This window comes from Cervus elaphus, chromosome 31 (genome assembly GCF_910594005.1).
Source record: "Cervus elaphus chromosome 31, mCerEla1.1, whole genome shotgun sequence".
NCBI lineage: Eukaryota > Metazoa > Chordata > Mammalia > Artiodactyla > Cervidae > Cervus > Cervus elaphus.
In genome coordinates, this window is record NC_057845.1 from 25,617,318 (window position 1) to 25,631,866 (window position 14,549).

A 14,549-nucleotide genomic window follows, 5' to 3' on the forward strand; every position below is an offset into this window, starting at 1 on the left:
CCACGTGTTTAAGAGGTCCAACTATCAAATGGATCAGAAATCTGTCTTCCTATCTATTGATTTAATCTTTAAAAGCCTTTAATAAGAGTCCAGTTTACTGGTCTTTACGTCATAGTGGTAGAAGTTAAGGCATAGAGCTCTGTGAATATTAAATGAGATAATGCCTGTGGATGGTTTAACACACCTTCTGGCCCTTAATAAGCACTCAATTGATTTTAATTATTCTTACTGTATTAAACAGTTTTCAACTCAGCAAGTCTTTGAAATAAGCAAATGATGAAAGAATGTACATTTCAAATATGCTTTAGAAAATCCTGGAATTTAATCAGCAAAAATACTAAATAGCAAAAAAGAAATTTTACCTGAGTGTAAGATGCAAAGGTCATAATCTTTAGTGTTATGGAATAAGAAGCTTATTCACTCAGGCACAAAATTATACCTAAAGAAAGAGCCGCAGAGTGTTCCTGTAACTGCCTTGTCCCATATTAATGCATGCAACTGCTTCATGACTGTCTCCATGTTCACGTCTGCCACAGAAAGTCATATTTTCCTGTAAAAACAGCTTTGAACATGATGTGATTAACCTTTAGGGTCCCCCATCTCGCATCTCCAAGCCCACTGCATGCTCAGCTAGGCTTCCTGCTCATGTTTGCCATCTGATTTCCATATCACCCACTCACTCACACCAGCGGGCATTAGCATAACAGAGCCGTAGCGTGACTTTGATTGAAGCCAGCTTGGGCTGAATGTAGTATCAAAGCATAATTTAGCAGAAATCAAATCTAATTTACTGTGTATTGTATTTAAATTCTCTAAAACACAGTTTTGGGTGAACAGTCCCAGACCTCCCATCTTAATTGACCTTTTTATATTTGGGTCTACTCTTCCGGAAATCCTCCAGTGCACTTTTCACATGGAGATATTCTTTTAAACCTGTGTATGTGCACTTGAACATTGAATTGTCTCTCTGTTTTCTTCATCCCCTTTCTTGTTGCTGCTGAAGCAGTAAGGTATAATCGCTATAACAGATTAAGCAAGTAGGTTGTTACATCGTAGTTATATATGAGATTTGTCTAATGCTTTGGGTTGTAGAAAAAAACGTAAATATGTATTTTATAGTCTTCTGTCTTAGAAATATATAAAAGAATTGCCATTTTTATAACCAGCATATTCTTCTGGAATTTATAACTCTAATTCTTTCATTCATATTTGGGTTTAAATGTGTGTTTTGAATTGTCAGCTTGAGGACCTAATTGTTTTTTCTTTTTAAATATCTAATGAGAGCCATCATAGAAAATCCATTCTGTGGAGCACACTCATTGTGCTATTGTGCTTGATAAAATGCCACCTCTCTGCCTCTTCCCTCCCATTGGTGCCATCAGCCAAGTATTGTCTTTTCAAATCATTTTCAGTGCCACCTGGCAGCAATACTGAAACTGTGAAGTGTTATCAGTAGAATTATTGATGCAGTTTTTCATTTTTAAAACCTCAAAAATGGACTTTCCTGCCAGTCCAGTGGATAAGGATTCACCTTCCGATGCAGCGGATACAGGTTCGATCTTTGGTTGGAGAGCTGAGATCCCACATGGCTTGTAGCCAAAAAAACCAAACATTGAAAAAAAAAAAGAAAACTAACAATATTGAAACAGATTCAGTAAAGATTTTTTAAATGGTCCACATCAAAAAAAATCTTAAAAAAACTCTCAAAAATAAATTCCTTCGTCTGATATCCCTTCACAAAAGATTACAATATAGATCTTGGGCAGAGGAAGAGTCTACACAAGTAAAAGTGATTGATGTAATTTGTTCCAGTGGCTCAACTTCTGATGACAATAAGAAAGGATGTACATTTTCAGAGGCTTGAATACTTTTAAAATCTTTTGTTTTGTTGAATGCTTTTATATCTTCAATTTTATTTTTTAATTTTAAAAATGAAAAGGTGAATCTAGCTTCAAAGAAATTAGTGTGGTTTTAGTTTGAGTGACAAGAAACAGTTTGATTCATTAGAAATATAGTGTATTTATAATTTGGAATAAAAGGACAAAATAAACAGTTATCACATGAAAGGATATTTTATAGCATGAATAGCACAAATGCTGATAGCAATTTTTGTTAGTAGTCTTTAAAAATACAGTACTGGGTAAAAACTCGAGAAACTTTGATTTCCTGGTCTTTTAGATTATGTCATCATTGGTAAATATTGCAGAATTTCTTTGTCCTTTAAGAGTTCTTGTAAAATATTATATTTAAGTGCTACTGTAAATATAGCAATTATCAAGTGAATTTTCTGTTCCAACTGGCTGAAATTTTTCAGTTTTATGTCTGCCTTTTCTCTTTTAGGAAGAACATTCCTTCTAATACTGTTGCTATATATTGCTTGCATAAACATCTTTGAACAGATCTCCATATTTTCTAGGGCAAAAGTTAAGCTCCTTTAGTATAAATTATCACACCCCACCTATATCACTTCTGACTCCCTTTGTCCCAAGTGACCCGACTCCTCTCCATTTCCTGAAATCTTACTTGTGCTTCAAAACATATTCAGACGTAGCCATCTCCCAACATCTTTTCTCTTCTTCCCTTAGCATTACTTTATCTACTGTGTGTTCTTCCAATCTTTTCTCCCCAATGTCCTCTGCATTTTTCTGTTATTCAAATCATGCTCTGTGGTGTTTGCTTTTATTTGTTTATTTAATTGGACGTCTCTGCCATAGGCTCTGAACAGTTTTTTATTTTGTTTTCTATCTCCTATGCCAAGCAGACTTGGTATAGTCTGCTAATAGTTTGTAGCTAACTAATACGTTTTGAAGGAGTAAATAGATGAATCATGTATTTTCCAAAACATGGATAGATAGATGTGGTTATTTACCAATCTTAATATTAGGGGTAATATTTTAGCCGTTGTGTTAAAATTGGAGGATCTAGATTCCAAAAGTATTTTGAAAAATCATTCATCCACCCAAAGGTTTTTGAAAGCTTGAAAAATCAAATGCAAGAAGTCTGTAGTTAAATAATTAAAGTACAGTTAGTAATTTTACTGAGATAGATGGATGATAGATAAACCGAGTCAGTATAATATGCTTTAAATTATAAAATATATTTTCATTGCCTTCATTTAATCTTTCATCTGAGGATTTTAATAGTGTGTATTCTCAGGTATTACATTTTAAAAATTATACAAGGAAGGACTTTATAGAGCATATGGGGCTCTCAGTTCAGTTTAGCCATTCAGTTGTATCCAACTCTTTGTGACCTCAAAGACTACAGCACGCCAGGCCTCCCTGTCCATCACCAACTCCTGGAGCTTGCTGAAACTCATGTCCATTGAGTCAGTGATGTCATCCAACCATCTTATCCTCTGTCATTCACCTCTCCTCCTGCCTTCAATTGTCCCCAGCGTCAGAGTCATTTCTAATGCGTCAGTTCTTTACATCAGGTGACCAAAGTATTGGAGTTTCAGCTTCAGCATCAGTCCTTCCAAAGAACACTCAAGACTGATCTCCTAAAGCATGGAATGGTTGGATCTCCTTGCAGTCCAAGGGACTCTCAAGAGTCTTCTCCAACACCACAGTTCAAAAGCATCAGTTTTTTGGCACTCAGCTTTCTTAATAGTCCATCTCTCACATCCATACATCACTACTGGAAAAAACATAGCTTTAACTAGACAAACCGTTGTTGTCAAAGTAATGTCTCTGCTTTTTAATATGCTGTCTAGGTTCATCAGAGCTTGTCTTCCAAGGAGCAAGCATCTTTTAATTTCATGGCTGCAGTAACCATCTGCAGTGATTTTGGAGCCCCCAAAATAAAGTCTGTCCCTGTTTCCATTGTTTCCCCAACTATTTTCCATGAAGTGATGGGACTCGATGCCATGATCTTAGTTTTTGAATGTTGAGTTTAAGCCAACTTTTCACTTTCCTCTTTCACTTTGATCAAGAGGCTCTTCTTTGCTTTCTTCCATAAGGGTGGTATCATCTGCATACTGGAGGTTACTGTTATTTCTCCCGACAGTCTTGATTTCAGCTTCTGCTTCATCCAGCCTGGCATTTCACATGATATACTCTGCATATAAGTTAAATAAGCAGGTTGACAATATACAGCCTTGACGTACTCCTTTCCCTATTTGGAACCAGTCTGTTGGTCCATGTCCAGTTCTGACTGTTTCTTCTTGACCGGCATACATATTTCTCAGGAGGCAGGTCAGGTGGTCTGCTATTCCCATCTCTTGAAGAATTTCCCATAGTCTGTTGTGATCCACACAGTCAAAGGCTTTGGCATACTCAGTAAAGCAGAAGTAGATGTTTTTCTGGAACTCTCTTGCGTTTTCGATGATCCAACAGATGCTGGCAATTTGATCTCTGGTTCCTCTGCCTTGCTAAATCCAGCTTGAACATCTGGAAGTTCTAAATTCTTACTGTTATTTTACTAGCTACTTATGAGAGTCAATTTAGGTTATTTCTTGTCCAAAGCAATGCAAATGAATTAATAAGCTGTATATGTGATTTTTATCAAAGACTAATTTTTACTTTACTGACTTTTATTTTTATGATGAGATACAAGCTAAGTTACTCAGTACTTCTTACTAACTTAATGTCCATTTTGGAAGTAAACTTTTTTCATAGAATTACTAAAAGAAGTAAAGAAATACACATTTATCTTTAAAATTTTCTTAATATATATAATTTTTCTTTAGATATTACAGATTATAGAGACCAATCTTAATATTTTTCGTGTCAGTATCTGGTGGTTTCACATCTTTATTGAGAAATGGACACTGCAGTGTTTTAAGAGTCATTCCTAAAGTAATTTTGTAACATTGATTTAAACTATCACTCTTGTTAGAAAACATAGAACAAAAATCAATGATACTACTGATTCAGTGGAATTGTGTATAAATAACAAGATTGTAAGAAGCAAGTAAATCTCCTGAAAATATAGGGCAACATAAACCACATTCTGTTCAAATAGATCTATAAATCTGGGTTCTCCATCCTGTTAAACTGAATCTTCTGTTATTTATATTTGTAGAAGAAAATTTCACTTAGTAGATTTATTCCTTCAGCCCATAATGTATGTGTTGAGTGTGTTGAATTAGGAAGCAGTATAATAGAACACCGAAAAATAAGCCACTACAAGTTTCAGTAAAGTTTTTGGGGAAAAAAAATTGCCGCTGCTGTTTCTATGCTCGTCTTCTTGTAAGGATGAGTAATTGGGTGGATGTTTGAGGCTACCCTACACTGACTCTACTCTTGGACCTCCAGTTATGTAATCTTAAACAACTGGAAGAATTCTGGGTGAAGGACTTTAATGAATGGTGCTATTGTTAAAATTCTTCAGAGTTCAAATATTAGGATTGTAGCCATGTACTCCGGGTTCTAAAAATTAGAGTTCATTGTAGATTTTTTCTTGGTCTGAAGTTTCTAGTATTAAGCAAGGAATTACACTGGAAACAAATGATTAGAAAAGTCATGGAATAAAGCTGCTGTTTTCTCTTCATCAGGAGTGGGTTTTGCTATGAAGATGATGTCCTTGTGAAAACTTCCTGTTACATACTGTCCTCTTTTTCACTTTCTTCTTTCTCTTTACAATTAGCCCCAAATTTAAACCTGAACTTTCTTAGCATTTTTACCCCATCCCTATATTTTCTAATGGAGTTACTGATACCGTGGTATCACTGGTTTTGCCTGCACCATTTTACTGGTCTTTCAGTTAAACAACCTACTTTATTGACTAATCTGTCTCCCTCACAAACTATAGACTACATTCATTATAGGGGTAAAAATTCCAAACTTTTTGCTTTGCATTTATCACTCCTTAGCTTAAAAGCAACCAGAATAAAATCCTCAGTTTGGTTTTTCAGGCCTTTCTTAGACTGAGAAGAAGGGCCTGATACACATCCATTTTTTGTAGCCAGTGATGTTTATGCAGTGGGACTTTCCATTCTTCCTGCATTACTCAATGTATACTAGATGTGTTTTTGCTTCTTATGCTTCGCTCAGTTAGCTGCTTTCTTTAGAATGTGTTCATCTCTCCACTTCTCTAAGTGCCACTCTTTCCTCCAAATTTCCATAGTATCCACGCCCTGCATAAAGCCTTTCACAGCTACCATAACACAAAGGGATCCCTTCTTCCCGAAGTCCTAGGACACTTATGATGTATGCTAAAATTTAAGGGCTTCTCTGTGCTCTGAGAGTACCTCTGTCGTTGATCTTACCACAGTCTTACAGAACTGTTGTTTTCATTTTGTTATTGTTTTCATCGCGATCATGTTTCGTCTTTTCTATTAGAGTGTAAGCACCTTCATGGCTGCAATGCAGATGCTTTTATCTGAGTATCTTCAGTGCCGAGTTGCTGTTATTCAGTCACTCAGTCGTGTCCAGCTCTGTGACCCCATGGACGGCAGCATGCCAGGCTTCCCTGTCCTTCACTATCTCTTGGAGCTTGCTCATACTCACGTCCATTGAGTCGGTGATGCCATCCAACCATCTCATCCCCTGTCATCCCCCTCTCCTCCTGCCTTCAGTCTTTCCCAGCATCAGGGTCTTTTCCAATGAGTCATATCTTTACATCAGGTGGCCAAAGTATTGGAGCTTCAGTTTCAACATCAGTCCTTCCAATGAATATTCAGGACTGATCTCCTTTAGGATGGACTGGTTGGATCCCCTTGCAGTCCAAGGGACACTCAAGAGTCTTCTCCAACACCACAGTTCAAAAGCATCAATTCTTCAACGCTCAGCCATCTTTATGTTCCAACTCTCACATCCATACGTGACGACTGGAAAAACCATAGCTTTGACTAGACATAACTTTGTAGGCAAAGTAATGTCTTTGCTTTTGAATATGCTGTCTAGGTTGGTCATAGCTTTTCATCCAAAAAGCAACTGTCTTTTAATTTCATGGCTGCAGTCACTATATGCACTGATTTTGGAGCCCAAGAAAATAAAGTCTGTCCCTTTTTCCATTGTTTCCCCATCTATTTGCCGTGAAGTGATGAGACCAAATGCCATGATCTTAAGTTTTTTGAATGTTGAGTTTTAAGCCAGTTTTTTCTCTCTCCTCTTTCACCTTTATTTAAAGGCTCTCTAGTTTCTCTTTGCTTTCTGCCATGAGGGTGGTGTCATCTGCATATCTGAGATTATTGATATTTCAATATTTTGAATAATTTTCAGTTTCTAGTGCCCAGTAGGGGAACATAATAATTGCCAAATATGTATTAATCTAAGTGAAATGAATTAGTCAACCACTTTCATGTGTTTTTGTATAGTGTTAGTTATCTCTCTATGTAATTCCCATACCTTCAATTTGATGTTTTCAACACTTCAACTCCTCAAATCTAGAATATAAGCACTCTAAGCACTTTGAGAATAGAGATTATATTCTATGCCTTCTGGTATCCCTGTGCCTAGTACAATATCTTGCAAATACTGTAAGCGCAATTCATGTTTGTCAATAGATTGATGCCATAGGAAGTAGATACTTGAATAATGCAGTGTCTTTTTTCTGTCTTCATTCAAAATACAAAACCATATGGGGAAACCATGTTTATTTATTAAAAACTTTAGAATATCATTAAAAATCTACTTTTTCTTTGCAAGTATATGGGCTGCAAGATTTGCAATGTACATTTAAAGTGTGTCTTAAAAAAATAAATAAAATGTGTCTACTAATACATTTACTTCTTTCCTCACATTTGATAGAGTGCTCTTTTTTTTTCCCATTGTGTTTTGAGAAATACTTAAAAAATAAATCAACATCTGTAGCCTCTGTCTGGCACTGAGCAGTCCCCCTCGTATCAGATTTTCCCTTTGATGTATTTTTCTTTGTCAACAGTTTATATTTACACACTTTCTTTCCTTTTAAATTATAGCTCCTCCACAGTTTGTGGTTAGGCCAAGAGATCAGATTGTTGCTCAAGGTCGGACAGTGACGTTTCCCTGTGAAACTAAAGGAAACCCACAGCCAGCAGTTTTTTGGCAAAAAGAAGGCAGCCAGGTGAGTGCAAGCTTTGACTGCTTTTCTGAAATCTCTGCTCCCCGTCTCTGGTGGTCCTCAAAGTCTGTCTTGCCTTTCTTGTTATCAATGTTGAATGCATTTTATTTCTAAAAAAGAGACCAGTTGATTCTAAAAATAAGAGAGATTCAGATGTTTTAATAGAACATTCTTTGAGTGTTAATTTTTAAAAAAATTATATCTTACATAGAGGAGATACAATACAGTGTAACTAAATTACCTGAAAAAGTCTAACCTGCAGCTGTTTAAAATGTCTTAACAGAAGTATGCTTTCTTACATCAAGCTACTTTGAGATAATACAGTTAGTATATCTATAAAGCAGTTAGAACATCCTGGGTGCATGTCAATAGTCAAAAATATTTCTGTCATTAATTAGTCTAGAAACCAGTTTCAACCCCCTTTCATAAACAGATAGTATAAATACCTTTTCTTTATCATTAATTTAAACATGCTTCCATTTAAGAGCAGTAGAAATGTTTTCTTCCATCATCCCTCTGGATTCCCTCATAGTGGAATTAGACAGGAAATAATACATTAAATAGCAGAAAAAAGCAATACCTGTCTGATCTTTGCTGTGTCCTGATTTGTCCTCTAGGACCCTCTCTGGGCAGCATGATCTCTTAGACTCTGCTAAAAGCAAATTGAATTGAATGCAACACTTTTCTCATTTAGAACTTGGTCCAAGCTTGGGCAAGCTCATGCCTCTAGGTTCTGAAACAATGAGTGGAACTTCCCCTTAAACAAATAGAAATTGAGTTCTTTGTCTAAGAATTTAGTCTGTGCATTCCCAAAGGAATTCTAGGGAACTCCCTAGAGATATTTTCGTTCTAGACTCTCCAGAGGCGTTCCCAAGGAGCCGTGTAGGTCTTAGGAAGGGACCCCCTGGTGTTGCTCCTAACACCCTCTGTTGTTAGTCCAAGTTTTAGATAAATTTCCTGGACAAATAGGAAACGATGACTAAAAGACTCAAGCAGTCTAAAAATTTTGCCAGAGATAGAAAACACTTTAGAAGAAATTGAAAGAACCTGTTGATCAAAACTCATGTAGGACCATCTCGGAGGAGGTTCCTCTCAGGAAGTTCCCCTCAGCCGTTGTCATTTTTCATTCTTCCAGATTCCCATACAACTCTCTTCCACCCAACGCCAGCAGTTTTAGCATGTCATTATGGATGGGTAACTTATCTTTCTCCTTTTCTGCAGTGCTCTGTGTTGGACTCACTTCCCCCATAATTTGTGGGATGTAAAGACAGTGGTGGGAAGGATAAGGTAAAGTTCTGGCCACTGCCTCATCCCACATCAGGATGGTCCCAGGACTTAATTGCCATCATTTTTTATCAGTTAATAATGATACAGTTGGGCTCCTCTGACAGCTCAGTCTGTAAAGAATCTGCCTGCAATGCAGGAGACCTGGTTCAATTCCTGGTTGGGAAGATCCACTGGAGAAGGGATAGGCTACCCATTCCAGTATTCTTGGACTTCCCTTGTGGCTCAGCTGGTAAAGAATCCACCTGCAATGAGGGAAACCTGGGTTCGATCCCTGGGTGAGGAACATCCCCTGGAGAAGGGAAAGGCTACCCACTCCAGTATTCTGGCCTGGAGAATTCCATGGACTATACAGTCCATGGGGTTGCAAAGAGTCAGACACGCCTGAGTGACTTTCAACTTTCACTTTCAGTGATACAACTGGGCTTCCCTGGTGGCTCAGATGGTAAAGAATCTATCTGCAATGCGGGAGACCTGGGTTCAATTCCTGGGTCGGGAAGGTCCCAGGGAGAAGGGAATGGCTACCCACTCCACCAGTATTCTTGCCTGGAGAATTCCATGAACTGAGGAGCCTGGCAGGCTACAGTCCATGGGGTCACAAAGACTTGGACATGACCGAGTGACTAACACACCCAAACAACTATACAATAAATTTCTACTCTTAGAGTTCCTTGATTCTTAAAAGTGGCTTTCGGATGAAAACATCCCAAACTCTAAAGTGAATGTAAAGCAACATGATACAGTTATAACACACTTGAACATGTACACACACACACACACACACACACACCCTGAGAAAAGGAAAGAATTCTAAAGCCATTTTCCCTCCTTATGATTTTATAATCATTGTGGTACAGTTTAACTTTACTGAAGCTTAGTTTTTAATCCAAAATATGAAGATAAAGTATTTTAATTCACATAATTTATGAAGATTATGTGATTGTTTATATGTAAAAGTGCTCTACACATTTTGAAGGTTAGAAATTGGGAAAATGCAGAATGCACCTGCCTTGCCTTCTTCCTGGCTGAAGTGGTGAGTTTATGTCCTGCTCAGGCCAGGCTGCTTGGGCTCCCTCTGCCCAGGCACAGAGGCTCAGTAACACTCTGGCCGCCACTGTCCCCAGACCCACCCCATGCCTGAGAAGGCTGGGAGCCTTGAACCTGGAGACACCTGAGTTTCTACTTCATGCCTGTATCCTCTTCCCCCCATCCACTCTGGGGGCTGTGGGGTCCACAGAAGTTACTCCCTCAAGCCACTGATACTGAATATATATACGTGAGCATATTATTTATAAATGATACAAATATAATGATCTAAAGCCATCTGATTGTTGCACATTCACACTTTAAATCATGTAGTCAGTCAAATCTCATTGTATCTATTATGTAGATTCAGCTTTCTTGTGTGTAAATTACATGCCCTCAGATGCTCCAGTTTTATACACGCTATTGCATAAGTGTGTATTGGTCTTGTGGCCCAATAAACATGATATTTAAATATGCTACACTGTGTTTTAATATTTTTATACAAGTAATGATCAAATAGTATTAAAATATTTCTTTTGCTATTATTTGACAAAGTGGCATGTTTTAATTCCAGAGAATTAATCTCTGGGAAAAAAATTTCCAGTTAGGTGATTTGATTTGATTTGATTTGATTATAATCTTAGATCTGGTTTTCTTCACCTATCTCCCTCATATCAGAGAGAGGGTTTGCGGAGGGAGGAAGGGGGATAGAAAGGGGGAGAGAAAGGAGATTGTGAGTGAGAACAAAAGAGAAATGCTTGAGCAAATTGTAAATTTTCAAATCATGAATTAGTACATTAGGAAAAATAAATTGGTCTTACTGTCCGCAGTATCCAATTTTTACAGTGATCTATAACTATCCATCAGTAGAGAGAGAGTTAAGAGCCTGGACTTAATGGTCCATATTCCTCAATATGCGCTGATAATGCCAATTAGCACTAATAGGATACCCAGGCACTTCAAGCAAGAGGAGCTCTGTAGAATTCCTGGTTTTCGCTTGTAATCCATTTCCTTTTGCCTATGTCTTACAAGCAGGGAATAAAGATGATGGGTTAACCTCAATCATATGCCATTTTCCATGTCAACGAATCATTTAGAAGGTGGACTGATAATACATTGTAGAGGAAGAGATCCCGGAGAGAATTAAGCCCATCTGATGTATTAGTGCTATGTAAATTAGTATTCTAATGGCTAATTGTAGGAAAGTGCACACTTTGAGTTATTCTATCATTTTCAAGTGGCTTTAAAATTTAGACCCTTTTCCTTCAGATGGTTTATTTCAGTAATATATTTGGACTCCACAGGAGAATTAGCTTCTTCTCAAATTATGCTTTATATGTATGAAAAAGTCTAGTCTTCTGTATTAATAGTAAATAATACAAATTTTATGGGAGGGCAATAGCCTTTTGAAATTATATTTCTGACATGCTAGCAAATACCACTTCTTTTTGAAAGGGTTTAATAACACGGTAATGTTTATGTAAAGTGGGCTTATAGTGTCACACTCGAATCTAATAAAGTGGACATCCATCATGTGGCAATAAAGAGAAGAGCTTCTAATTAAAGTAGGACATCATTCGCAGGATTAAAGTCATTTAGCGTAATTGAAAAGTGTTAATACCCTATTTTATCCTCTTCCATTGGTATTCCTTCAAGGGTAAAAACATTTTAAGGTGAAAATGTGTCTTATGCCTTTAATTGAATGTTATTACCTCCTGATTGTAACGTATTGGAACTGTTTAATTACAAACCTGGAAAATTAATTACTATATGGAGAAACAGATCCCAGAGGGTTATAATGTTCTTTTTTTGGTAAGTAAATACAACATAAAAATTGATATATCCTTATTTATAATCCAACTTGGAAGCATATCTCAATATGATTTATTACACCCAAATGTTTTTCTTAATTGAACAACAATAAAGGATCATAGGTCATCCAAGTTAACATTACTGCTTTCTTATAAGAACTTTTACAAATTTGTGATTTAGCTGTTTGTAATAATACAAGATATATAGTAAATTAGAGAACTTTTTATTTTTAAGAAGAGTAATGTGAAAAAATACTTTAGCATCATATGCATGCTTCAGAAACATCCCACATCTTCTTCACATTTTCAGTGGTTTGGTTAATCTTGCTTAGATGGTAGCATTTATTAGCATTTATACCTAGCTCCTTTCAAAGCTGTTACAACCTGCAGAATTCTTACAGCAGAAGTAGATTAAGCTGTCTCTCTGTCAGTCTTAGTCACATTTTTGAACGCCTTTAGAAGAAATTCAGTTAATTACATCAAATAGTTAAAAAGATCAACAGAATATGCAGTTTATAAATCACATACATAGTCAATGTTAATTCCAGATTCTCACAGTGTCTTATGTGTTGCATCAGATAAGTGTTATTATGCCCATTTTACATATGGGGAAACCATGTTTGAGAAATATTCAGTAACTCACAGAAAGTCAGGGAGGAAATAAAATGTCCTAATAAAGACCTAGATTTTTTAGATGATTGTTCCTTCAGTGAGGGTATGACATTTCCCAATGAAACTCACTCTGTGACATCTAAACATTTCAGCACCATATTTTTAAATCTATGTATTTTCTTTTTTTCAGCCACATTTCTCTAATTGCAATAGCTGTTTATATAACTTTGCTAATGAGTGAGAAGAGAATATTGATAAAATTGTGTTTGTTTCCACAGAACCTGCTCTTCCCCAACCAACCCCAACAGCCCAACAGTAGGTGTTCTGTGTCACCAACTGGGGACCTTACAATTACCAACATCCAGCGTTCGGACGCGGGTTACTACATCTGTCAGGCCCTCACCGTGGCAGGAAGTATTTTAGCAAAAGCTCAACTGGAAGTTACTGATGGTGCGATATTATTAGATTTGTTTTCTGAAAATAATTATCTTTATTTCAAAGGATGAAATTTTCTGATTTGTTAATTAAATCATTGAAATTAATGCTTATCTTGTAAGTTTGAATCTAGGTAAAATAACATTTTTAATGGTTTCTAATTTTCCCTGATCTATTTACACTATTTATTTTCCCCAGGAAGAACACCCAAAACAATCTATTTTATTCTAAAAAATATAGCGATGCATTATTTTAGTGAAATAGAAATAGGCATGCCATCTGTATACCTAATCTTATGCTGACATGATTACTTCTAAAGAATAGTGATAATTTTCTTTTACTAGAGAAGAAAAGATACCATCTTTAATATCAGGAAACAGAGATGACTTTTTAAGTTAGCTAATCACATCATCCTACCCCACCCCAAATTGTGATGGCTCTGAACATTTTTACAACTTGTTTGAATTTTAATTTCTGCATTGATTTTTACTTAAGTAAGCAATCACAAAGTCAAGATTGTTTTGCAAGAAGGTTGTGTGGAGGTTATAGAGTTATTGATTTTAACAGTAAAAAAATCTAACTTCAAGACCTAAACATACACACACACACACACACACACACACACACACACACGTAACTTATTATAAATAACTCTGACTCTAAATATTAACTTGCTGATGATATATTGGCTGATGACTTCACAACCCTGAATATTCATTGGAAGGACTGATGCTGAAACTGAAACTCCAATACTTTGGCCACCTGATGCAAAGAACTGACTCATTGGAAAAGATGCTGATTCTAGGAAAGATTGAAGGAGAAAAGAGAAGAGGGCAGCAGAGGATAAGAAGGTTGAGTAGCATCACCAACTTAATGGACAAGAATTTGAGCAAACTCTGGGAGATAGTGAAGGACAGTGAAGCCTGGCGTGCTGCAGTCCATGAGGTCATGAAGAGTTGGATCCGATGTAGCAGCTAAATGGCAACAACAATCCTATGATTTTTTAAATTATACTTTCACTAAGTTAAATTAATTAAATACCTTGCAAGCTATGAATTGGAGAAGGAGATGGCAACCCACTCTAGTACTCTTGCCTGGAGAATTCCAAGAATAGAGGAGCCTGGCGGGCTACAGTTCATGGGATCACAGAGTCGGACATGACTATATGGCTAACTTTAAGCTATGAATGGATGCTAAAATTATTTTTCATTTGCATGTATGTATTACAAATCTTAACTGAAGCACCTGATTCATAGTGAAAGTTGAAAAATATATCTTCATGATCTGATTTTTTTTTTCTTTGCAAGGTCTTTTTTGTGACAGTTGACTTGTAGGGAGTTTTAGATAGTCTCTGAACCTCTGAGCATGAATTTAATCCATATTCATTTATATTTT

The 14,549-nt window shown here is 36.5% G+C and overlaps 1 protein-coding gene across 6 annotated transcripts in view; it reads left to right on the plus strand.

Annotated features, from left to right (window-relative positions):
* The window catches only part of ROBO2 (roundabout guidance receptor 2), a 647,901-nt gene that overhangs the window by 519,948 nt on the left and 113,404 nt on the right, over positions 1-14,549 (plus strand). For all 6 annotated transcript variants that reach the window (XM_043893217.1, XM_043893216.1, XM_043893218.1 and 3 more), the window contains exons 8-9: positions 7,865-7,989; positions 12,998-13,169. In XM_043893217.1, the coding sequence (XP_043749152.1) occupies positions 7,865-7,989; positions 12,998-13,169 (297 nt within the window). The remainder of the gene's footprint in view (positions 1-7,864; positions 7,990-12,997; positions 13,170-14,549) is intronic.